This window comes from Poecile atricapillus, chromosome Z, assembly GCF_030490865.1.
Source record: "Poecile atricapillus isolate bPoeAtr1 chromosome Z, bPoeAtr1.hap1, whole genome shotgun sequence".
NCBI lineage: Eukaryota > Metazoa > Chordata > Aves > Passeriformes > Paridae > Poecile > Poecile atricapillus.
This window is the reverse complement of record NC_081289.1, coordinates 100354156-100380507: the sequence shown is the minus strand read 5'-3', so window position 1 is coordinate 100380507 and position 26352 is coordinate 100354156. Positions and strand designations below refer to the sequence as shown.

Below are 26352 nucleotides of genomic sequence, written 5' to 3'. Positions count from 1 at the left end.
TGAGCAGCCACTACAAAAGGGAGGCATCAGGAGAGCAGAAGTATGAGGAGCCATTTTTGAAAGAGCAAGTCAAGTTTACATTGCTGTGTATACCCAGACAATCCTGGCCTATGCCACAGGAGGATTGCAAAGATTATAATATCTCCTGCAGACTGCAGTGCTTTTCTTACTCATGTGCAGCATATTCCCTGTGAATTCTGCTGTAGATAAATCTTCTCATCTTCCTTAAACAATAGTGCAAGGAATGACTAGAAACTTTGAAAGCATTCATTTGAAAATATTCTAACTCTGTTATCATTATTTGTAATTAGTTATTTATTATGCACTGCATTTTAGCAGAAATATAGTGAAGTGGGAGGCAGAACTACTGTCACAGCCAAATTTTCTCCTGGCCTGACACATGCCTGACCCTTCAGATAAGGGTGCATGTTTTTGCTAAAACGGATAGTTGAGTCCTTGAGTTGTAAGAGAAGATTTTCAGTAAAGCCTCCTGCCATCCAAGTTACTTGTTAATGTTGATTTTACCCACAATTTCCTGGTACATTTTCTCTTGAATGGTGATATTGCTGTGAGCTATATGGTAATATGTCAAGACCAAAGTCTTACTTGTATTAAACAGATGACAGCATTGAACTGAACAGCTAACTTAGTATTTATTGTTAGGTTCATCCACTGGTGGACTCTTGGGTAATGGATTTAGTCAGAAGACTGCTTCATCTCAGAAGCTGGGAAATCAGTGGCAGAAATCCCCCAAACCACCAAGTACTTCATGGCAGTCCCAAACTAAGTCCAGTACAGCAGCTAAGCCCAACTACACAGTAAACATGAGTGTTATTGGAGGGCGAGAAGAAAGAGGAGTCAGAGCCCCAAGCTTTGGTAAGTTTTCTGAATGTGTATTATTTATAATATCCCATGTGAAGTTAGTTGGGTGTGCTGTTACCTGCAGAAGGTCTTTTACCTTCATATTTTTATTTACATTTAAGTTGTGTCTAGTAAGAAACAGAAAAATATTTGGCAAATTTGGTATGCCTTTCCAAGGCCATCCTAGTACATAACAGACAAGCTGAAGATGGCACAAGTGTATGTGAGTTTGGGGATAAAATCTCAAGGCTATAGGTCACCCACATGGGTACTTAGTTTTGTGTCAGTGAGTTTAGAAAGGTAAATTTGATTCATCCAGGGTGAGATGGTTGATAATGTTCTTCCATATCAGCCTGTTTGTGATACAAAGGTAAGGGGATACAGTGTTTTCCCTAGTTGAAGAGCAGTAGTTTGTCTTGAGAAAGACTGAGGTGAAAATCACTGAAAATTCTTGTGTCTGAAAGAGACACGGGGACAGGACCAGATGGAATTATACAGTCCTTTAACATGTTCCAACTGAGTAGGCAAACATGGAGTTGTAGGGATAGGCTTGGCCTCTTCTGTATGATCTTTCTTGGAAAATTTTATTTTCTGGTATGTTGGTATTAGGATTATGACTCCCTTAAACTGGCATATAAGTGAATACCAGTTACTTCTTTAAATTGGACTTACTCGGTTGGTCCATATCTGGACAGAGGTTTCAGGATGGAGAGGCAGTGGGCATAGGTTGAAACATGAGGAAGTCTGTAGAACAAGGCAAAAGGATCAATTTGGCATGATGAAATGCTGACACAGGACAAACGTAATTCCTCTCCCTTAAAAACAGATGAACCTCACCTGGACAAGGACCGAAGAAATGTACCTGGTTGTCCCCTCTTTGACAGAGCCAGAGGTCTCTTCAGAGCTCAGTTATTCTACTGTTCTCTAAAATTTGTTGATTCTGTAGTAAATATTCATATTGCTATTTTATCCCTTCATTATTCTGGATAAGTTTCAACATGCTTAGATATTGACTACATACTTTCAATGACAGTACTGAGTATATGCTTACTTGAAAAATTGCTTTCAAGCAGTACTTGAAAAACAAATGCATAGCATTTGGAGCTAACTTAAAGGAGCCATGGAAAAGTGGAAAAGTGGAGCCATTTCCAAAATCATGGATAGACGTGTACTCTCTAAATCTAGTCAATTTTTTAAAAAAGGAGGACCTGCAAGTATTTAGTCAGAGCTTAGCATGTGAGATTGTCAGCTCTGCTGGACTGAAAGTTTGCTAGTTATTTATCCCTTTTATTTCTGTCCTTCTTAGTTTTGTTGCTTTTGGCATCACTGAAGGGTATTTATTGTGGTAGTGATAAATGCCATCCAGGTGTCTCTAAGGGAAAGATGTTTCCCCTGTTAATGTATTCTCCTGTGAAACTTTTCATTTAATGTTTTTTCTCTTTTTATAGGTCAAAAGCCAAAAGTTTCAGAAAATGACTTTGAGGATCTCTTATCTAATCAAGGATTCTCAGCGAAATCTGATAAAAAGGGACCAAAGACAATTGCTGAGATGAGAAAACAAGAGATGTCTAAAGATATGGACCCCTTGAAACTCAAGGTTTGTTTAACAGTGATTTCGGTTTAGAAATCTGATCTTATTAGAACTGCTTATAACAGAGCAGAAGGTTACCATGACTAACAGAGAAACTAAAGGGTCATGGTTTAGAACGGATGGATTTAGCTGATCATACAAAAATACACTTTAAAAATGAGGCGTGTGAGAATAGCTGTCTTCAGGGTGACCATGTACTTTCATTTCCTGATTAATAAGTGCTGCTGCTGTCCTAGGAAATTACTAGAAGGTGTAGTTCTGGAGACAGGCTGTATAACTAGTGTGGGAGGTGTTCCTTGCTGTTCAGATTTTTTGACCTGTTAGTCATTGATAACTTCACATATTAATACACTTCCAGTTTTTTAGTCTTTATGGTGCTTCAGAAAAGCTTGTAAACGAACTTAAAAGGGATGCTGAAATTTATTTTCACAAAGTGTCCTTCCTGAAGAGAGAGTGCATAGCTTGCATGGGCACCTTTTAACTTAAATCACCACAAATGGAAATAAATACAGATGTTTAGTTACCTTCTTAATTGGTAATAATAAGTGTTCAATGAAAACACTGTATCCCCATATTATGGCTTGAATATTGCTGTTAAGAGTCTGAAAAGTTATTCTAACTGACTTCTGGGATATCTCAGAGAGCACTTTAGTCTGCACAACTCCGTAGGTTGCTTAAGTAAACACGAATTATTAATAGACAGGATCTTTTGTACAAGGTCTGTACAATAGAAGTTTTAAAACAGAATTACACTTTTGTAAAAATCAAGTAATATTTGTGTGAGTGCCCTGACAGGGACAAGATTAATGTAATCTCTAACTGTAACAGATGTTTTTAATTACTCCTGACATTTTTCTTGACATTAATTTTACAGGGGTTTGTAACATGTAACTATCTGTATGATTTTTCCTGCAATGACTGAATTTCTGCAATAAACTAGTAACAATGAGCTATTCCTTAGAAGTAGATGAAAAATATCATTTTTGGGTGGCTAAGACAATTGAGTTTGGGGAGTGAGTGCAGTAGGAAACTGTACTTGAGTTGTGATCATATAGATTTGCAGAGTGTGAAGATTATGTCTATGTAGAGGCTGAGAATGCTTACAGTGCTGCATTCAGTTCTGTATATTCTGATTTTCCCAGATTCTTGAATGGATTGAAGGAAAGGAGAGGAATATCAGAGCATTAATATCCACTCTTCATACAGTGCTTTGGGAGGGGGAAAGTAAGTGGAAACCGGTCAGCATGGCAGATTTAGTAACTCCTGAACAAGTAAAGAAGTATTACAGGAGAGCAGTGCTTGTGGTTCACCCTGATAAGGTGAGTGTGTTCCTCTGATCTCATTTATTATAGGAAGAATACAAACTGCTTTTCCCACACCATACTGGTTACTGGCAAATGCCTTCTCAATCAGCACCCTAGATGTTCTTCACTGTGCTTCCATTGTCTTCTGAATGTGGTGTCCTACTGCATTCAGGTAGTACAGGATTATTTTTGTCATCCTGACACAGCACAGAATTCAACAGTGAAGTGTTAACAAATGAAAGATAGCGTGAGGGTTGTAATGAGCACCAAAGTCAATCATGCAGGGTTCTGACTGACAGATGGCAGATTTAATACTGATTAGTGGAATCTGTTTCATTTATGTCAGCTGGTACCTCAAGTCTTTCAGAGCTAGTATGGAGACTCAGAGACTGCCACAGCAAAACTAGTACTAAAAACCTGATGAATCTCATTTACTAAACCATTTTTACTCACAAAAGTAAGCTTACAACAAATTATCAGATGAAAAATACATAATGAATATTACATTGCAGCTGTCTTTTAAAAAATACATGCAACCCAATGTATCAAGGCAGCTTCTTGTTCTGAGCTCTTGCTTTAGATAGAGAAGCATTGGATATACCTGGTTTGTATTTTCAGGCTTGCATTTAGTAAGAAGTCATCTAAATCCTATGTTGTCTTGTGTCCACAACAAAGCAATTCCAAAAATGACTTAATTTGATTAGTAAGTAATAGTAACTGAAACTGTCTATGAAAAGAACAACTTTGAAAATTGTTTTTAGCTAAATTTCAATTAATTATGAATTGTACTGAAAGCTTGAAAATAAAGTAAGGAAACCAAGGATTTGGATTTGTTTAAAATACTCATGGCAAGCTTTGGATAAGGTTGGAGAGAGTTTATTGTCTGTAAAATAATATTCACAGAGCAGTCTCTAGCTCTTGAATAAGACAGCAAATATCAAAGGGATGGGATCTTTTCTAAATGACCTAATTTCTAATATTCTTATGCTTATGGTACATTCTCTTTGTTTCCAGGCCACAGGACAACCCTACGAGCAATATGCCAAAATGATCTTCATGGAATTGAATGATGCATGGTCAGAGTTCGAAAACCAGGGATCAAAGTCCCTTTTCTGAAATTTCACCTTTCACAGAACTGCTTCCAGAAACTGGAGCTGAGCATTGTTGTGACTTTATTGCGCCTGAGATTTATGAAGCGCTTTTCCATGATTTCAGCACAGTTTCTAGTCATGCACTTAATTGTGGGGATGTATTTTGTAAGATGTAGAATACAAAGCATTACATAGATGCATTAAGAAAAAAGCTGCTGAGTACCTGTAGAAATCACAGTTCGGGAGTAAAGGTTTCTCTTCAGTTTTGTATAAGAAAAATAGAATTTTAATGAAGTTAAGTAATTAGTGATAGGCTAGTATTATTATAAATCATTCCAACTTAATTGATCTTTGCTGTACCTCTACCATCTCAAATTTGTCTGTTACTTTGAGTAGTTTTGTGATTCAATCTTGATATTTGGTGCCTGTCGCCTTCTACAAAGTGCTTTAGTTAGCAGCAGTGAATTTGCTTGGCTTATCTCAAAACTAAGGGTGTATATTTTCATCTGTATTTTATATAATCAATCTGATAATCATTCTGTAAATAATGTTTTCTGGTAATATCTGTGTTCTTTACAATAGAGTAACAGTTGTTTAGCCAAAATTACACCACCTGTGGGAAAGTCAGACAGGGTTGTTCTTGATTGTTTTTGTTGGTTGGTGGGCTTTTTTGTTTGTTTTTGTTTTTAACATATCATGAATCTAAAAAGAAATTTTGACTCTGAGGTCTGCCTGTTCCTGCTGTTTTGTTTATTTATTGCAGTACTCTGACCTGTGCTTATTTTCCTAGCTCTTTAAATGGCGTCTCTTGCTTCTGAACTCAGTGGAATGTTCCTTTCATTGCACTTCAAATACTCTGATAGAAACAATGTAACTGAAACTTGAAGTGTAAGCAAAAACCTTTTACTTTGCTTTTATTTGTCTGAGTATTGAATCACTCATTATCATCTGGTGAGCATTTAAAGTGCTTTAACATTTTGCTGCATGTTTGAACTTTTGTGTTTTTGAGATACGCATGGCATCAGTGCATGTGAAAACATGGTGTGTCTTGGTAGACTGTTGAATTTCTGCTCACCTATTTCCATGCACTGCTTTGTGTGAGGTGAGTAGAGACACAACTTGGTAACAAAACTTGCCATGTTTTCTCATCCCTGTTTGGAAGGTACTTTTTCACTAGTGCTGGGGTGGATGATGCAAATGACCAATGACTGTTATACTCTGTGTAATAACAAAATGCAATTTTCATATCAAGTTTGAAAATGTTGAAAATTAGTGCTGGGATATTAAATCTTCAGCAGCAGTCTCTTGATACCTGACAGTTGGGCATTCAAGGGGATATTTTGATCACTTGCCTTTTTATACGTTTTGCATGCTTAACTGAGAGGGAAGCTGTATTATTAGCAGAGGTAACTGTTCAGCTTAGCAATATCTGAACAGGAAACATGAGATTCTAATTCCACCTGGAAGGTGTGTTGGATGAGATTTTCCACTGCTCCACCAGCCCAAGAGCTGGTGGGTTAGAGACTGCTGAACATTTGCCCTGTCTAGTCTCTAGCTCTGATATAACACAGTTACTTATTAACCTCTGATCAAAGGTTTTAATTGTGTATATTTGCATATATATTCAGCTGCTGTGATTTTTTTAAGGTGAAGCTAGGATCAGTTATGGATCAGGAAGGTTATATATTATTCATAGCTGCTGTTGTATTTCAATTACTGCTTTGAAGCAGTCTTAAATCTCAGTAGATTTCTTCATAAATGTATGTAACTTGCTGTCTGTTTATAAGTAAGATTTAATATTTTTTTCCTTTGGACACTTCATTAATTCTTTGTGTATGTGTTCTGCAACCATGGAAATTAAAGGCTTCTGCTGGTAGGATAGGTTTGTGGGAGACCTCTTTACAGTTCTAGGGCAAATGCTGTTTAGTAATAGGTTTAAAAAGATGCATAGAGATATATAATGACTTTGACTATAGTGCTATATTACAGTTGTGAGATAAAGCATTTCTAAGGGGGCTGCATAGAATAAGGAAGGACTGCTTTAAAAATCCATGCTCATTCAGTGCATACAGGCAACTTAATTGTAAGGCATACATTTTTAATTGCTCTTTCCTTGAAATATGTGTTTAAAAAATTAAAACATGAAAATTGTGAGGAAAACATCTTCCTCTGCTTTGTATATTTGGTAGCATTTTCTGGATGATGTCTACATTAATCTTTTTTAAATTTCTCTACTCTTGCTTGCAAAATTTTCTTGAAACATCAAAGAAGAACCTTAGATGTAATTTTAAGTTAGCAGGAAAAACATGAGTGCAGGAATTTTACTTGGAACTGAAGATCTCTTGAAATTAGCTCTCTCTTTTAAAAATTACAGAAAATCAAGAAGTTTGGCTATGGATTCTTCCAACAGCCATTAGATAATTACTGGAACTTCAGTCGGGTTGACAGAGCCACTCAGCTTATTTTATGGTTTAGTCAGCTCTGATTCTCAGCGGGGGAACTGGCTGATTTACTGGCTGATACGTAATTTAAATTTGCTGCTAAGAATCTGGGAGAGGCTTGGTTTGGTAAACTGATAAATCTTGACAATTAAACTATTTTGGGTAGGGTGTTTTGATTTTGGTTTTATTTTTTGTAACTGTGTCATTTGTCTGTGTTACATACAAGAATGTGCAAACAATGGGGATTTCACTAAGGCTCTGTAAGCAAACTGTAATTTGGAAATTAAAAACATTTCAAGTGGTGAATATGAACATAATGAACTGAAGTTTTGTTTTCTGTGCAACACAAAGCAGCATGAGGACCACTAAAGGTGTTTCTTAGTGTAAGACATATATTAGGTACAAGAACCTGGGAAGAGGGAAGTTAAAGTATATTTCATATAAATGTGTATTGAGTCTTAATGTTGCTTTTATAGGAGAGGGTCATTTGGAAGAAAAACGTCCAGTAGTTGTATGAATTAATCTTAAAATGGTAATAAAAAATGGAAGAAAATCTGGGAATGAGGGCTTGTCAACCTTTTGCTTTGTACTTGGTCATTAACTGTCTGCTGCATGGACTGTGGGTGCACTCAGATGATGACACACACATTTCACTGTAGCTGTATTCTTAGTGTCCACAAACTGAAAAGCTTTTAGAACAGGCTTCAGAAAAACATGATTAATCAGAGGCTTGGCTGGATTGTCTCTTTGCTTAAAACGTTTGTTTTCCATTCGTATTAATTGTTCATTGCACAGTTAAGTTTTGAAGTGTTGAAGCCATGCCCTGAAAGCTGAACTTTATATCTGCTTCTGCTGGCTATGAAGCTTGAAGATGAGGTCACAGGGTGTTGCCAAGCAGATTGATACTTTGCCTACCAGGCTTTGCATGTGGCACTTGAGGTTCTCTTATGAAGCACCTCCTTGACTCTTGCAGCAAGTCGTGGGGCCTGCTGGCCTATTCTGATTGTTCCCTCTGTCTGGTAACAACACCTGACGAATGTCATATATTGTTTGCAGCCTACCAGGATCACTTTCCAAAAGTAAGTAGGCAGAGATGGTTATTGCAAGAAAAAAAAAAGGAAAACAGCCCAAGATAGATAGATTAAAGGCAGAGTAGAGAAAAACCACCAGGGCTCTAAAGCACATCTCAAATACTGCTTTCTAATTCTCTCTCCACTGACTTATTGATACCTACCTCTGCTAAAAACAGGTGTAGATTAGTACAGAGAACCTGATTTGCAGCTTGCTTTCCAGCCCTTTTAGAACACTGCTGACTGACAGTGACAATGAATACAGACAGGTGGGAGTACCAAGTCCCTAGCTTTCCCCCCCCACACAGAAGTTTCTATAAAACAGATTTAAAAAGTGTTTGGGCAGGCTTCCATTATTTTTTAGTTACATGGCTTGTGTTACATTGCTGTTAGATCTGGGGAGTCCAGTAACATAACTTTTGAAACAGAGATCTGTGAAGAATTGGTGTTAAGAGAGTGTGTGGCTGGAGTCTGCCTAATAGAAGCAAGTGATGTTTTTTAACCAGAGGAAATCAGTTGGTATCTTCAACCTCAGGCATGCTTGTTTCCAAGTTCTGTCAGAGTTCCTTAGGAGCAGCAAAGAGCATTAGTGGTTAGTTAGACATAAAGCCTGGAAGGAAAAGGTCCTCAGCTTTGTTAGTTGGGTCAAGTTCAGCTATTTTGCTAATCAGTGGTAGCTTCTTCAGCAAGTAATAAACAGAAAACCTCTGAAAGTGCTGATGAAGCACATTTTTTTGGAACAGTGGAAGAGTCCTTGGTGTTGTGAGGGTAACTAATGCTCATGAAAAATGCCTTGTTTACCTCCATGTTCCTGGTAATTCTGGACAGTACCTCCCTTTTTGTCTTGCCAAGCACAGAGCAACAGTTCATTTGTGAAAGCTACCTGCACAAGATGAATATTTTGCACAAACCAAAGCGGAGTTTGAGCGTAACAGAAATCTCATCAGGCCTTTGAGGCTGCTGGGTTCTGTGCACCATTCCACTTCCTGAAGCCAGACTGCGATTTCCCCAGCAATCACAGCGTGTTTGCCTACTTGCTGGGCCGCTGCACTCTGCTGCTCACAGAAGTGTTTTCAGGGATAGCATAAATGTGGAAACCTTGTTGCTCCTTAGCTGTGTCCTTAATTGTCTAACAATTGCAATGTAATGGCTGCTTTGTAAATAAGGTCAAATTAATCTTGTATGACTCAGTTGACATTTTCTGTCAAGAACTTGCAGGTGATTGACCTGCAAAAGCTGTAAAAGGAATGTATCGTTTCCCACCCTTTGAGCCTGTCCCTGGTGCAGAGCAGCACTCTGCACCCAGAAGCCCAATGACGAGGAGCTGAGCTCTGCTTCTGAATCTGATGAATCTTGCAATGCTTGCTTAATTTCTCTTTGGGTGAGCTTATTGTGGACTGCAGTTTAGACTGCATTAAGCTTACAATATATGCTCCAAAAATACTAATTCAGTACTTTTTATGAAGGATATGTGTTGTCATAGAAGCTTTTATTACCAAAAGGGGATTAAGAGGCATTGTGGGAACTCCCAAAACTCTTTAGTGGAATGTACTGTATATTTGCAATGTAGATTTCTAGAAGTGATTGTCATCTCTCGTAAGATCTTGGCTTGCTCTGAGGTCCTTATTGTATTTACCTGTAGTTGTGATTGTACTTTCAATACCTGTGTTTCTTTCTGATTTGGAGTGTGTGGAAGGACAGAACAGACAATTCCTGTTTTTGCCATCTTTCGGGAAATGCAATGTACTGTGTAATTTTGCTACTAGTGAAATGAAACTTATACCTGTATGTATATAAGGTAAAATAGTCAAATTAAGCCTTGTTTAAAAGTAGATTTAATGTTTGGTAAAATGTCCTTGAGCAGAATATTTTGCTTTGAAATGTATTACAATTTAACCAGTGATCAATTAAAACAAACAAAATAACTTTGTGTATTTCCTTCTTTACCAAGGGAGAAATGGCCCAAACATCCAAACCATTTCCACTGTGTCTTCCAGAGCGACGTGCAAATGTTAGAGAAATGGTTCTCATTATTGTGTTCAGCTTGACTGAACCTGTTAGGAGCTAAGTGGCTCTTCAGAAGTGTCTCTTCAGTTGGAGAAGCATTGCTGCAGTGTGCCCTGGGGTTTGGCAGCTGCATTTTCTAAGTGCTGTGCTGTGCTGTGCTGTGCTGTCCTGTGCTGTGCTGTGCTGTGGGGGTTCTTGCACAGGATTTGGTGCAGTGCTTTTCCATTGCCCAAGGGAAACTCTGGCCTAAGTGCGTATCAGTAACCAAAGGGAAGACAGCAGGAGCACATGGACATGACTGAGGTAGGAGAGAGGAATATGAGCAGCCTGTAGGGATGGTGGGGGACACATCTGGTGATGAAGGACTGCAGATGGTGGGAATCTGAGGGAATGTGGCATGGCAAAGGGTGAGCTTCTGCTGGGAGTGTCCTGACAAGGTACCCAGAAAGCATCTTTTGACTCCATACTCTACAATAAGAATAGGAAAGCAGGATCTTTCATAGGTGGGAACAAGCCACTCTGTGACATTGAGAAAGTTTTTAAAAAAGTTAAAAGCACAAAAGTATAGGATTACCACTGGGGATCCCCAAGGAGAAGGGTGAAAAGCAGGGAGGAGATGGACAGGCGTGACACAAGAATGATGGCTGGAATTGCATGGGGCAAGAAAGAGAAGTGCTAGCAAGCAAACTGAATTCTCTTAGGTAAAGCGCATTGCTACTGGATAATGTTTTTCATATTCTGCTTACTACTTTGAATAATCTGATAGATTTACAAGAATATATGATAGATTACTCAGTGCCAAGATTGTAAAAGACCTCCTTGTGTCATTTACAGAACATGCTACCACTTTTGCTGCTAGTCAACTTATTCCTAACATGCAAAGATGTTGAAAAACTTATTGATACCTACTTCTGGTCCTTCACTGCAGCAAAGGAGGATAATGTTAAAGTCAAGTGCATCTTTCTTCGCCATATGCAAGGCCCCTGGCTACTCTGACATGTATTTAGAAAGACTTGAGTTGGGAGAACACAGGAGATAGAAATCCTGAAGAGTCAAGCTAGCAAACATCAGTAATTACACTAGATAAGCAGAACGTATTACAAATAAATAGCATGGCTAGAAATTCAATATCAAACAAAGCACACAAAACAGATTGAATGAGGGATTACAAAAAGGCAGCAGAAACACTGTGTAATGTAGTGTGCAGAGCAGCCTGTAGCAATCTAAGCCTTCCGAATCTGCAATTGTAGACACCTGACCTGGTTTCTGTAATGTTGGAGAGGATATGATTTGCCCTGCCCCAGCACTGCCTCTCTTATGAGGGTAAGAGAAGGACTTCTGGTAGATTTTTTTCTAAAGAAGGGAAAATGGAGCACGTAGGCAAGTGAAGACTTGGTCTAAGAAGGATCCTTTTTAGTAAAAACTCAGAAGGAACTCCTCATCTCCTTTAACCTGTGCTGGCTGTTCTCCTGGAGTGGTTTCAGCTCCTAATCAAAGCTCTGGGTACACACAAAATAATGGCTGTGAAGTTTTCTGGTATAGGATGGTGCTGGCAGACACAGCCATTATTAATTGGTGAACGGCACCGCGTATTTCTGTGTGCATGGCTCTGGTGAGGAGCAGGACAGCACAAGTACTCTGCAGGAGATGGGATTGTCAGTGCGCTCCCACCCTGACAACATTCAATCATCCAGTATGCTTCTAATGTGCCAGAAGAAACCTGAAGAAACAACTGATCAGCTTGCTCAGGAAGCCAATTTAAATTACAAGCCTTGGTTTGCCATTGCAGGGATGTTGCTGTGTGTGCTGTGAAACTGAGTGTTCCATAGTGTTTGAGTTTGGTACTCCTGCAGGGTCTGCTCCTCTCCTGATCCTTGCTAGCCTAGTACTGTCAGTCTCATTATGAAGTTCAAAAATGCTGCCAATAGCATTCCTAGAAGGTGTTAGAGGAGTGTTTGACCCAAAGACTTCCCTCTTGTCAACAGTTCCAAGATTTCATCTTTCTCTGGTCTTCTGAAGCTTCTAAAGTAATGGATTCACTAGACTTCTTGTGGAAACTGACCTCCAGCAAAGCAGAACCAGAAACTGTCAACCTACAGCAGCTAGCTGCTGTGATAGCTCTTCCTTTCTTGCTGCACATGTGCTCTGTCCCCATCCTAGCAGTGGCTCACCTTAAAGGAAAATGAGTTCTAGGGATGTGTGAACCACAAGAACTGGACTCCTATATGTTTTTTCAATGGATTGCATTAAGGCTGTTGAACCCTGTATATATTCTATCTCATTTCACACTGAGATGTTTTTATATCCTGTGGCTAAATTTGCCTCTCATGCCTTTGCTGACTCATCATGAAACAAGGGATGAATGCAGGGGTTTTCAAATTTTCATTTTATTACCAATGTTTTTTAATTTCTCAGCTATCTTCCCTATTGGAGCTGCCTTTTTCTTCCTTCACTCACTTCTCACTAGGCTTTTCTACTGCTCCTACTACCAGAAGCCTAAGTCCTGTTAGACCTGGAAATTGCTCACCTGCTTCTGTGCACGCACTGCAGCTGCTGCCCCACATATGCAAGGAATGAGCCTCTGTCAGACCTCTTTATTTCTTTTCCCATGCGCGGGACATCATGAGGACCACATCTCCTGTGGAGGCTTGAACTGCAATTGTTCACCATCTCCAGATGCATAAAAGGATGTTTGGGGGTTTCATATAAAATCTTCCTAGGAATTCATGCAAGGGGTAGAGGCAGAAGGGACATCATTCTGTGCTCTGCTTTTTCTAATGTGGGCAGCTTGTTTTGGCCTGTCCTTGGCTCACCTCATCCTCTGCCGTGTACCCCGTCGTGGTTGCTGACAACTTCATTGCACCCCTGAGTAAAATGCACCTGATTTCACATGGAGTTATTTATCATCAGTAATCATGTTTCTTTGTTTTGATTGCCATCTGCTGGCAGAATAGTGTGACCATCACCATTTCACACTTGAGCCACATAGGGTTTTTTTTTAAGTACTAAGCATTTTGAATGAGTTTGTGCAGTTTGTATGTGCATGTTACAAAACAGGGCTGCTTTTCGGTGTTTGTATTCACAGGCTGACAATGCTGGAGGCAGAGCTCACAGCCCATGAGAACAGATGCTCCTCTAAGTGGACAGAAGCAAGTAATCTGTGCTGGGGAATGAAGAACAGTAGACATGCACTACAGGAGTCTTGGAACTTGGGGTGGGGGTGGCACACAGACTGAAAGCATAGGAGAGCAAGGGGCTGGGCAGTAAGTATCCAGGTAGATCCTAGGGCTGTGCCCTGTGTGTGCCCAGCCTGTGGTGGGTAAGTGTGACCTCAGTACCAACGCACACCATTTAGAATGCAGGTGCTCCACGACAGTGGGAGGAGCAAGAACAGAGCTTCCAGGTGGTGCAAACTGCTGTACTGTCCTGGCACTTGCTCTGAGTAAATGAGGCTGTAAAGTGAGGCCCTGACAGTTTGGCCCAGGCTGCTTCACCCGTGGGGGGCTGTTGAGGTGCCTGGGTGTGGGGTTCCTAAGTGACCCCAAAGGGTACTAGCCTGAATGATCCAGCACTATACCCAGGGTTGGCATCCTTAACAAGTGCTCTCAAGGAAAGGCCCATTTCTCACCAGTGTTCCTGTGCCCCACCATGAGTGCCACAAAATTCATCTGGTCAGCTTCTTGAATATTCAAATTCAGCTTCTTAATCAAGTTCTGTCCTGGATTGTTTCCTGTCTGAAAAAAAAATGTCCACAGCTTCAAAGGAAAATTTATGTGCATTTATTCATCCTTGTGCAGGATGGTATAAAACAGCCTAAATGACACCAATTCAAAAGGATTTGATACCTACAAGACCTCAAAAACAAAGTTTGAGTTTTACCTGAATGAATTATTGGAAACTGCGTCTTGAATATGATCAAGCATCTTGTGTAAGGTAAATAAAAATCAGATGAGCTTCATCTTCTAATTCCATTGCTGTCAAGTGTAATGTGTCTGCTTCAGATGAGAAATGATAAATGCAGTTCTTTAATTTCAGTGCTATGCAAATAGTATTAGAAGATTATTCCTGATGCTGCAAGATCAGAATCTGAATTTTTCAGCAGATCTTTAGCATAGGCTGGAATTCCTGTTTCTGTGTTCTATGGTGGCATTTAACGCTTCATATCCTTTTCCACAGACAGACTGGAGCGCAAATACATTTCCCAAAGACATTTCTCCTGGCAGTGTTTGCAACTTCTGCAGAAGCACCCAAAGAAGATGTTAGAGGACCATGCTTTTATCCAGAATTGTGAAATGAAGCTGTATCCCTGAACAGCAAAAAGGCTGCATCAGTTTTAATGACTCCCACTGGACAATGCACAGGAGAAGGCACACACCTACCTACTGTGCCAACAGTGTCCTGCCAGACCCACCCCTGCCTTTTCTCCCAGGAAGTCACTAGAGCTTAAGGTAAAGAAAACCAAGCAAATTTTCCTTACCTTTCTCTTAGAAATGGCTTGAGTCTCATGAGTTTTCCCTCTCTACGCTGCTCTTGTGAGACGCGACCTGTAGTACTGAGCCCATCTCTGTAGCTCTCAGCATAAGGATATGGACCAGTGTGAGTGAGTTCCAAGGAGGCCACAGAAATGATCAGAGGGCTGAAGCAGCTCTCCTATGAAGAGCTGGGATTGTTCAGCATGGAAAGAGAAGGCTCTGAGATGACCTCATTATGGCCTTCCAGCACCTAAAGGGGGCTTTTGGAAAGGTCATGTAGTGACGGGACAAGAGGCAGGAGTTTTCTTGGAGCTCAAGGTATGTCCTGGCTTCATCTTGGGCACAGCATAGCTCATGAGATGGCTTCTCCAACATCAGAAAAGAGCAAAATGTTTGTCCTAAAAGATACAGTGTTTTGCTCACAGCACAGGTTACTTCAACAATATCTTGCCTTATACCTTCCTGTATAATGTTCATTGGCATTTCACAGCATTTTCCTGGAAAATGCTTTGTGGATAATGGTTACTATTTTTCTTCTTGTTCTTGGGAATGTTTAGGGATATCCTTGTATGTATTGACCTTGTACATACTGGTAGGTTATACTTTCTTGCCTCCTATGGGTCCAGAGGGTTAATTATACCCTGATTATTCAGGTTTGCCGTTCCTTTGTGTAAGACACGATTTCTTAGGAAGGGAGAGCAACACAATTAGCACAAGCTAAACAAAACTTACACTAAAAGACATTTGAGGCAATATCTCAGAAAAAAAAAATGCTCAAAGCCACAGGACAAGAGCAGGCACTGACCATCAAACAATGCACCTAAGACAAGCTAGGCAATAAGTGTCTAAGGTAAATTGCAAGTGATACATCTTAACAGATTTTGCAGAGATGGCCAAAATTAAGCAAAGACAAGTTTAAAGCCTGACAACTCGAAGTCTAGTAATGCAATGTTTTGAAGCTCAAGATCTGTTGTTAGTATGGCTGAGCCGCAAGGTTATAATTTCTAGGTGATAAAGGGTAAATCCAAGGCCTCTTTGATATACAAAATATCAGAAATCTGGTTTCAGTGGTATGGTTCTGGAGAGCAAACATATACTTCACTCTGTAAGGAATTTCTAAGAGTTATGAGGAATTAAATCCTTAAAACAACCTATGGTACTGTGGACTTTGTAATGAGAGGTCAATACTTCTGATAGCTTAGGCAGCTTCTAAAAAATACAGGGTTTTTAGATTTTAGTGCCTTTAGTATGGGCCCTAAAGACCTATGTATTTCATATTTTCTGATGTTTGACTGTGTCTGAAGTAATGTTTGCCTTTGTTTTACACATCCAGTTATCAATGCTGAAGCAATTTATTTTTGGAGCAGTGAGCATAAACAAGAAAGCAGCCTGGCACTCTAGGCAAATGTGTGCTGAGGCAGAGCCTTGTTTTCAGATATGTGGCTTTTACAGAATTTTCTGCTTATCTATCCCTGCAACTCCACTGTCAGAGTAATCTGAAATAGTGGTGATTTATCCATTTTTCTCACTAAGGCATTTTTTGAATTCTGAAGGTGTTCCCTGGCATTAAGTGCTGCTACAGTTGTGCCTCCACTTACCTTTCTAGCTTCAGCTCAGGTTTCCGCAGCAATTTCTGGCCAGTGCTGTGGGATCCCTGGCTTGGGCAGATGTGTCTCTTTGGTGACACATGGACATGGTGTTGCCTATGCCACCTGGGCTGTGCTCCCAAGCCAGGCCCAGGAGTGGACTGCATCTGCACAAGTCTACTTCATGGAGGACAGAGAGGATTTCTGTGGCATTATCAAGGTGGAGCCTTCCCAGCCAGAGAGTTTAGTAAGAAAATTATGCTTTGCATTTCTCCTTCTTGCTAAAGGGAAGAATAAATATTGATGTGCTAGTAATGTCCAGCTGAGCTGTCTGAACAATCCTCTAATATATTGTATAATAAAGAAGTGAATTCAGTGGGAGATCAGCAGTTTACATTGATCTGTAATTGATCTCTAGCAAATAACACATGCAGTTAGAACCTTTCTTGCTTTTAATATGGACATTTCAGCCCTGGGGACCTGGAGGATGAGATGGCACAAACCATTTTCTGCCTCTGTACTTGTAATATCATAGTTTGCATGGTCACCAGGACCAGGAGCATCCTGTGCAGTGGGAGCCACTTCTGGCCGGTAGAACCCCAGGGCACTGCATGAGCAGTGTGCAGCTGCACAGAGCAGGGATTGATGTTTGGCAGAAGTACCTCTCTAGGCTGGTTCTGCTCCTGCTGCTACAGACTCGACACCAGGAGCTGACAAGGGAGCTGGCTCTGCATTGCTGCAGGGAAGCTGTTTGCAGGAGCCTGCTCTGGGGCTAACAGAGACTGCTGCAACAGAGGCAGCTCTGGGGTTGTGGGTAGCTGCTGTGGTCCTGGACCCTTGACTTCAGAGCAAACCTTTTGGAAGCAAGGCACACAACAGCGGGGAATCTGCACACTGCTTCCTCAGGGACCCTGAACTAGATCCACCTGCCCTCCTGCGGTCTGGACTGCTGGAATAGTCTTTGAATGTTTATTCTTTTGGCTCCAGTGCTATCATATCCTGGGGTTTCTGGAAAGCTGGATACAATGTTTGTGATGTTGTGAGCCTGAAGCATTGGAACAGCTGACCATGAAAATGCAGGTCTGATAGTTCAGCATCAGAGGAGGGATCTGCCCTTCTCCAGGGAGTGGTATCATGGTAATGAACCCTTTTGTACCATAGGACGATGAACTGAATAAAAGGAATTGAGCGCCTTCAACCAGCCCTCCATGCTCTCCTGCTCCTGCTGTTTTCCCCGGTATACTTCAAGCTTGGGCAGGAGACCAGAGGAACCAAGCCCACTGTTGCTTGTCCTGTAAATCTGGTCTCAAAGTCTTGGAGAGGCCTGCCCTTGCTCCTCCTGTCACAGCAGCTAGAAGGTGAGGGACACAGGTGAAGGTACTCCTTATGGTACAAAGCTGTACTTCTCAAGTCTTCTACACACCTCTGCAACAGACCCAGCTCTGTGTCGTACAATAGCACCAGAGGCCCTGCTGCTCAGCCTGGCTTTTCATTGGTACCACAGAGGGACAGACACTTTCCACAGGCTTCCCTCCTGCTGCCCTGCCTGTGACAGCCGTGCTGAGCTGTGAGGCACAACACCTTTTAAAGCTTCTCACCCTTTGCTGAGGAGCTGCCCTGATACTGGGCTTGAGGCTGCAGGGTTTGTGCCTGGCAGTGAGCACTGAGTGTGCTTTAGCCCCAGAACAGGTTTTATATGTGTCCTTTGGCATCCTGGTGCGTGTCTGGGTGAAAGGCTTGTTGGGCTGCAAACGATGCCGAGCCCTGGGTCAATGTGCCCTGTCAGTGGGAAGCAGCTGTCAGCACCAGGCTCCTGCCATCGCACAGCACGATCTGCCTCCTCCAGAGGGCACAGGCTTAATCTGCCGGCGAGCAGACGCCTTGGGAAGGCAGAGCACGTCGCCATACGCATGGCCAGCTTTAGTGCTGGGAAGGCTTTATTTAGTGCCTGTGAAATGAGATAAGCCAGACAGCGTTACGTTGGTCTCAGCGGACAAAAGAACTGAAAGTAAGGGTTCTGCATAACAGCAACAACAAAAAAAGATGTATCAAGTCTGATGTTAGATGATTCATAAAATAATTAGCGTTTCTGAGCGTGTCCTAATTTCAGACAAAAGTGAAAATACAACAAGATGAGCAGAAAATGATGGGTTATGCTTTTAGAACAAGGCACTTTAATTGAGCCAGATGGGCCCAGATGTTTCCTCACACTCTGACTGAAATGATCACCTATTCAGGGAGATATGTTGTGGGAGAAACTGTAACAAAGATGCAAGAGGAAATTTTCCACAAGCAATGATTACATTAAGGAGACTTGAGGCAGCTCTTACTGTTCTAGTGAGGCTAATTGTGTATGAAAATTGGAACATTTCATACTGACTTAAAGAGGTGCTTGCTGCCCCTAATGCTTCAGCTTGCATTTTGATCCAAGAAAGATTTTATAATCACTTGCCTCTCTCATCAACTGGTTTTGACTCCAGGTATCCTTTAGGTCATCCGCACTTTCTGTTCCCTGTTAATGCAAGCAAATCTCTCCTCTCTGTGCTTCCACCTGTGGAGATGAGGACCCATGACATTTTCATTTTGACAATATCCCACATACTGCAAGTGTCTTCTAGGACTGAACCAGTGCCATTTTTGGGAGCCATCTCAACTGCAATGACAAGGCAGACATTTCCTTTCACAGGTCAAGAGCTAGTCATCATTTATTTATGAATGGGTTGTGTTTGTATTGCTGGTAACCAGACAATGTTAATAAAATGTGTTTTGGTTTGGTTTTTATAAAGTTTCTTTTTTGCCTTTACTGACATGTGTTCCATGAGAGAAGGTATGTCCTAAACTGGCAGTGACAGCAACAAAGATCATCTGTTTTCACTGGAATATTTTACCATTGTACAATTCATGATGAAATAAAATTATTTTAGAAATTAAGACCTGCTACAGAATTTTTGTTTCTGCATCCAAAAATAACCCCAGAACCTGTGTTTATATCCAGTGAGGCAACTTGATTCCTTAACCAGCAGTGGTGGGATGTACATATATTTGGAAGAAACTAGAGTGCCCAAATACCTTCTTGCCTGTTTCTGTGCTTCCAGGAAGCACAGTGCAGTGTTTTCAGCATAGGAAAAGCTGCTTCCTAGAATTTCTGTAAACACAACTGCCCAAGCTGCAGTCCTGCTAATTTGACAGCAGGTGGGTGTTCACAATCGGGAGCTGCTGTGCCACAAGATGCATTGCATCTTGTTACCTCTGTCTCTCTTTTCCTTGCCTCCTTTGGGCTCTGATCTCTGCTTCCATTTGTATCATCTGCACCGGCCTGGAAAGCCACATATTCCCACTGCTTGTACAAACAGCTATGTGGTATTGCTCGCTGTATCCCATAGCAGTGGGGGCTGGAGCTAGATGATCTTTCTTGTCTCTTTCAACCCAAACCCATCTGATGAAATGACTCTGTGATTTTACTGCAGTCCTTAGGCAAAGTCTCAGGCACTCATATGAAAAGACCTGCTTTAAATGGGGGATCACTGTGCCCTGGAGGCTTTGTGAAATAAATTTCTGTTGCATAGCATAGTAAAACAAGAAGCTCTGAAAGCATTTTTCCATTGGTACTACATCATATTGTCCTTTCCTTGATTTCCATGTAGTCTCCTGTTTCCTACAAGCTTCAAATAAAGAAATTCTTTGTATCAAGAGCCTATAAAAAAGCTGCTGCTTGACCACAGCTCTTGAATTTAGAGATATGTTGGTGTTCTTTGCTGGAGTTGTCCTGACTGTTAATAGAGCACTGTGTGCCACTCAGTGCCTGACTCCAAGACTGGTCCCGTGCAAATAATCAAAACTTCCCACAGAATAAAGTGATGCTCATTCTGAGTGAAAAAGCAGGTCCTTCATTAACTTTACTGCCTTCTGTTCATGCTATTCTTATGAGAGTAGTCCCCAGATGGCACTGTTTGGCCATTTAATGTGATTTTTTCCTGCCTGCTTTTTTTTTTTTTATTTTTTATTTTATTTTTTTTTTAAAGTTCATATGCAATGTAGTCTTTGAAGAAATGCTACAGATTATCTCCATAAAGAAAGAAGGGACTGCCTGCTAGGAGCCATGGCTTGATGATGGTATTGCTTATTTCTTCTTGTTTTCAGAGTCTCCCCAACAGAAATGGCTTCCTTCTTGCTGAATGTCAGTGTTCCACAATTCTCTGCTCTCCAGGAACCCCTTCCTCCCACGATAGATCTCTGTTGTGTTAGAATGTTCTTCAAGTATTGCAGGCAGCAAGAAGCTGACAGCAAGGCCTGGCTGTACTTGGCTAGGTGGCATATCCTGAAGCATCATACTCACAACCTCTCTTCCTTCTTTGCAGCTCCAGATTCCCATACTTATACTCTCAAGGGTATGTTTCATTACTTTTTTTAAGTCTTTTTTTTATGACTGCTTCCATTGTTAAGTCACACTTCAATTATTTATAAGGAAACAAAGGTGACTTTGATACATTTTTCTCTGGACAGTGTTTCAAGCTAATAAGGGACTTCTAAACTCTTAATAGCTACTAAGATTATTACTGCTGTGGTTTGAAGAAGAAGCTAAAGAATATTTTTTCTTGTTGCATTCAATACTCAGGAAGGGGACCCAGCACCAGATAAAAACAGAGTAACACATGTAATGGGCAGAAATACCCGGGGAAGGATGCCACCCATAGTGGCAGTGAAACCTGTTCTTGGGTGGAAGGAATTAAGTTTCTCATCTAGTATGGGAAATGATGAGCTTCAGAAGGAAAGAATGTGTCTATTCAGTAAAGTCATGTTAGCACAGCAAAATGAGGGAGACAGATTTATAAGTACTCAGTTTGGGATTCTGAGAAATAGCTGGTTAAGAGAAGTCAAAGGTGGTAGGTGCTGACTGCAGTAGCCCATTCAGAGACAGGACTGATCTGTGCTGTCCTGTGGATGGTAACTTGTTTACATTTTACTAGTGATTTTTGGCACAAGAATTAGAACTGGATTATTTAAGGAGATGAGAGCAATGATACAACATGAGCTTCAGTAACCCAAAGTGATAAGATTATTGTCTTGACAACCAGCAGCTGGAATCTCTGTGTTCAGCTGGAAATACATCAGAGGTTGTGTAGGAGAAATAAAACCCATGACAGCATGCCAGTTACAAAATGATCAGATAATTGGTGGGGCACAACTAGGAGAAGCTCTTCAAATACTACAATATTTTTTGCACTGGTGATCTTCGAACATCTTCCAAAAGCTCAGCTGATTTCAGTGTTGCTGAGACCTAAGTCTCATTCTCCATCTACATTTTGAGAACACTGGCACTGAGAACAGTCTAAGTAAGGAAGAAATCCTGCTTAAGCTTTGTTTCATTTGATGGATATGCCAGAAGCTGTTTTGGAAATGAAAAAAACAAAACCTCAGACAAGGAAACTTTTTCAGTTTACTAGAGCAGATAAGGTTAACAGCCTGCAATCATATGTAAGAAGTTCTTCACTGATTTCCTCTAGAAATAGGATTTACAGGCTTATAATATCTCTATGCATCATTGTCAGCCCATCTTAGCATTTTATTCTGCATATCAAATACAAAGAAACATTCAGAGAGGCAATCTTGCATGACTTGAGGAGACAGGTGGCTGAGTAAGGTAGAGAGGACCTATGAAAGGCTGGAAGTGATATCAAGCCCCTCAAGATCTGAGCCCCTCAAGATCTGAATCAAACTTCACAATTTGTTTTGTTGTTGTCAATCAGCAGATGTAGATAGACACTTATGATTAAGCAATTGCATTGTGAACATTATACGCTAGGCTAGTGTTTGTTTTAAGGAAAAGGAAAGACAATCCCAAGATGAATGGGCTGTCTGGATGACAGCCACCAGGACTGAGCAGTAACTGGGGGAGAGGAAATTCCAGCAGTGGACCACCAACTCAGTGACCACCTACCCCAAACAGACCCCGGAGTCAGACACAGGGAAGAACTGCACCTGCAGACTAATTAGCAGGGCAAATAGGGGGTTGAATACTAATTAATTAAAGTCACATCATCTGTAAACAATGGATGCTGATGCTTTGTTTGTTAAAATGTACAAAGGGGATAAAGTTTTGATGACTGGGGAGCCAGCCTTTTGTGGACCACCACCCTGCTGCTCCATCCTTTGCACAAACCAGAGTAAGAGGTAGAAATACCTTGCCTGGCTGTGTGAGTTGGTGCTGGGCACATGGAAAGCAGCCTGCAGTTGGGACAAGAGAAGCACTAAGGCGAACTTCTGTCTTATTAGACCTTAGAAGTCCATGAGACATCAAAATTGGCTCAATTACTAAGAGAGGGAAGCAAGAGCTCCAGACATATAAAGAAATGAAACTGTAGAAAACTTAGATGGTTTTCGTTTTTCTGCCTGGCACTGCTTTCTTGGCCTGGCTACAGAGGTAAGGTGTGAACACAGGGATAGGCAACTGAAATGTGGTAATGCAGATATCCTGTCTCAGGATCTTGCTTCTGTTGGGTGACACTGCACCAGACCTGGTCCCCTGTGACCTTCAGGCAGGTTAAGTTCCCTGTGATCCCCTCTGCTCCTTCACAGGGTGGGGAACAGCTGACAGCTTCCCCCCATGGAAAACACACCACTCTGCCATTGCAGAAGCAAGCTGGGAAAACCCCAAAATCGATAGTCATTCAATCTATAGATAGAGTTAGTTAATTCAGGGTGTGGAGGAGAGTGAGCCCAGGTGTGATGACTCTGGCCCACGAAGGAACAGCTAGACTTTTCCCACAGGGGAGGAGATGGGTACATCTGCATGTCAAGCTACAAAGCTTTCAGAGCAAGAAATTCTAGGTACACAGCACTGGAAGAAATTTATCCTGAAACTATAAATACTTGAAAACTTTTTTTCAGAATTTACTGAGGCCAGGGCTTGATGATGCTGATTAATTACCCTAGGTGACTAAAGACAGCTAAGTTGCTGTTTCTTCCCCCCTCACAAACACTTTTGCTTTGGATAATTTACCAGCTGACAGCTTCTTGTTTCCCTGACCTCCCTGCAGCCACTAACACATCTTATAAAGGTCCCTTGTATAGTTTCAGCTTCTCCCTTGGAAATGACTTGACTATTCAGCGTGAAATTCGACAAAGTGCACACTTCAGTTAGCAAGCACACCAACAGCCTGCACTCCCAACGCCTGCCAGCCTTCCTCACTCTCTGCTTTCTTAGCTCAGACAGTTGAAGAATGTCTGAGCATTAAGATGAACAGGCTATGATGCTGGCTTGGTACAGCATGGCAATTCCCTGCAGTGAAAAGCAACACATAAAGACTTCTCTCCTGGAAACAAGTGCAGTAAGAGGTGTCAGAGAAGAAGATGGCTTCTGAAACTAGAAGTACTTACATTACACATTGGTATTTTTTAACTCAATGTAGCGTTTAGCTAGTACAAAATAACTAGGCCTAAAGTAAATAAAGGCAGTGTCATTGAACATCTGGTAGTGGCAGGTGAATCACTTTAAAAAGAAGGCTTCAAAAAGAGAAGGGAAGATGTGAGTCAAGAAGTCTATGAAGATTAAAAAATGCTTTACTAGGATATTTTAGGAAGGTTATTTTAGTAAAGTCATATGCCATGGAAGAATGCAGCTACATTTCCTACTTCATTGCTGTAATTGTTTATCACCACTGCTCATAGGGACACAGGAAGAGAGGATTTCTGTAGCATGAGAACTTCTCAGTAGGATAAAGACCATGTGATTAAAGAAAGCCCTATAGCAATAGGTGGATCAGGGAAGCAAGGAGGACTGGAGGGAGTTGAAGTCATCACCTGCACGCTGAGTATAATATGCTAATGTCATGGAGAAGCAGTAGCTAAGCAGGAAAACGGACAGTCTGGTTTCTTGCAGTTGCAGGGAAGAGTTGCTGGATTCCCTGGTAACCAAGATGCAAACATGTGGTTGTTTTACACATGTTTCTGGATGGGATGCTTTGGCATCTGATAAGGAGTCAGCTTATACAACAGGCAATTTCCTTGGTAGGGGCACTGACAAAGTCTGTTTGCTGTTTCCAATACTCACTAAATCTGGAAAAACTTAGTATCACTGAGTTCCCTGTTTATTACATCTCTAAAAAGTAGCTAAGACTGTCAGGAAGAGAAGGAGAGAGACTGTCAAACATAAAGCATGACTGCAAAAGCTTTTACTTTAGGAAGAAAAAGCAGATTACGAAAGAAAATGGGATTAAAGGAGGAGACAGCTAAATAAATGGGTAAAATTGTAGGGAGGGGAGATTATGGTTAGTTTTCACATGTCGTGGAAAGATGTTGCTTCAGCTGAGCCCTGATTTGGCTCCTTCTCTCAGGGACTGCTCTGAAGGCTAGATGACTGGCATTACTCTAACTTGTGGTATCTACTGACATTTGAGGGGAGTTTCAGACACTTATACTACCAGAATCAGTCCATCTACTTAAGTGGTTTTGGAAGTTATTCTTGAGGTTTTACTCTTTGTCAATCATGTTTTAACCAGTTCATCAGTTCATCAGTCATTCATAGACTGAATGAAAAACTTGGGTCAGCATCCCATGATGTGTTCTAATCAGCAGCACATATGGGGTTCATGCTCAGTGACCCCAGTTTACGGCTGCAGCTCTGAGAGAACCTACCAGGGTCAGTGCACAAATGCAGCTCTAAAGCCAGGGCTTTCCTAAGCAGGAATGACTGGTTATGTCTCTGTACAACCCTGTGTAGAGAAAGAGGGATGCAGATATCGCTACTAAACCGTGTAAGCTTTGAGTGCAAGGCTCTGAGGGAAACTAACAAGCAGCTTCTTTCTTCAATTAGTTCTTGCTCTGCAGCTTTGTTTCCCCTTCAAAAACAAGTAATCTCATACTGCGGCAAGTAACAAGTCTGCAGCCTACAGAAACAAGCCAGGCTTTGGCTCCCTACAGCTCACCAGCTCAGGGGTTATCAGGAGTTATCTTCTTCAGTGATCCCTGGTTGCCTCAATCTCAAATCCCATAAGCTCTGCAAGCAGGGTTTCCAAAATAGCTAAATCTGAAGGTAGACTTCTGTGCATGTGTGCACACGTGCATGTGTGCACAAAGACAGATAATCAATTATTTGATGTGGATAAAGGTATATAATTATTTCTTAACATGTTTTTTTTCTATGTGAAGAAATTCCCGTTCAGTCTCAGATTTCAGAAGCTGGGTTTACAATGCAGTACTTCTGCTTTGTCTTTTGCCTCAGCAACTACAAATCTCTGGAGGCTTTGCAGTGCACCAGAACGGAGGAGGGAGAGTCACACTTCAGCAGACAGTCTTTTATAACCTTTTCTGATGTTTTACTGTGGCTTAAATACAGCAGAGACCTGACATACATTCAAATTGCAATGTACTGAAGAATGGAGAAATGATGGGAGAGAAAAAATTACTACGTGTCCTTCTGAATTTCTAACTTCATCACAATGCTTTCAGAGTGTCAATTCACCTCGGGTAGTCTCATTTTTTATTACAGCTTCACTTAATTTTGAATTAATTCTCTCTCACACCCCTTGTATGTAAAAATGTTTGCTTCTACTCATACATATCAATTTTTCCACTGTCCATATTCCTGCTCCACTTGTGTGTTTCCCAATACAGTATTAAATGTATTAGGGACAAGTTTAAGAGGTATCACTAACTGTAGAAAAGAGATGGTTGTTTAAACCATTGACATGAGATGTTCACATATCTGATATTGTCAGTGTCATAAGAAATGTGCAGGTTTCATGCACATTCAGATGTGAAATCCTGTTAAATTAGGCCCAGAGAGGGAGAAAAACTAAGGCAGTTCAAAAAGCAAGGTGGTGAGCTGCAGATACCCAGGATGTATCAACAGCAGGTAAACAGGCCTGAGAGACAAAATACAAGGGAAGTAGTTAAAATAAATCTAAGTAAGAAAATAGAAAAGTTGCAAA

At 41.0% G+C, this 26352-nt stretch overlaps 1 protein-coding gene and 1 long non-coding RNA gene across 3 annotated transcripts in view; one reads left to right on the top strand and one right to left on the bottom strand.

Moving 5' to 3' along the window:
• GAK (cyclin G associated kinase) overlaps positions 1–10272 on the top strand; it is a 67218-nt gene extending 56946 nt beyond the window's left edge. For both annotated transcript variants that reach the window (XM_058825950.1, XM_058825949.1), the window contains exons 25-28: positions 664–876; positions 2310–2458; positions 3595–3771; positions 4771–10272. In XM_058825950.1, coding sequence (XP_058681933.1) covers positions 664–876; positions 2310–2458; positions 3595–3771; positions 4771–4872 — 641 coding nt within the window. In that variant the 3' untranslated portion in view covers positions 4873–10272. The remainder of the gene's footprint in view (positions 1–663; positions 877–2309; positions 2459–3594; positions 3772–4770) is intronic.
• The window catches only part of LOC131572687 (uncharacterized), a 61328-nt gene extending 47234 nt beyond the window's left edge, over positions 1–14094 (bottom strand). The window contains exon 1 of the long non-coding RNA XR_009276035.1: positions 13994–14094. This is a non-coding gene — a long non-coding RNA (uncharacterized LOC131572687). The remainder of the gene's footprint in view (positions 1–13993) is intronic.
• Positions 14095–26352: the final 12258 nt, after the last annotated feature.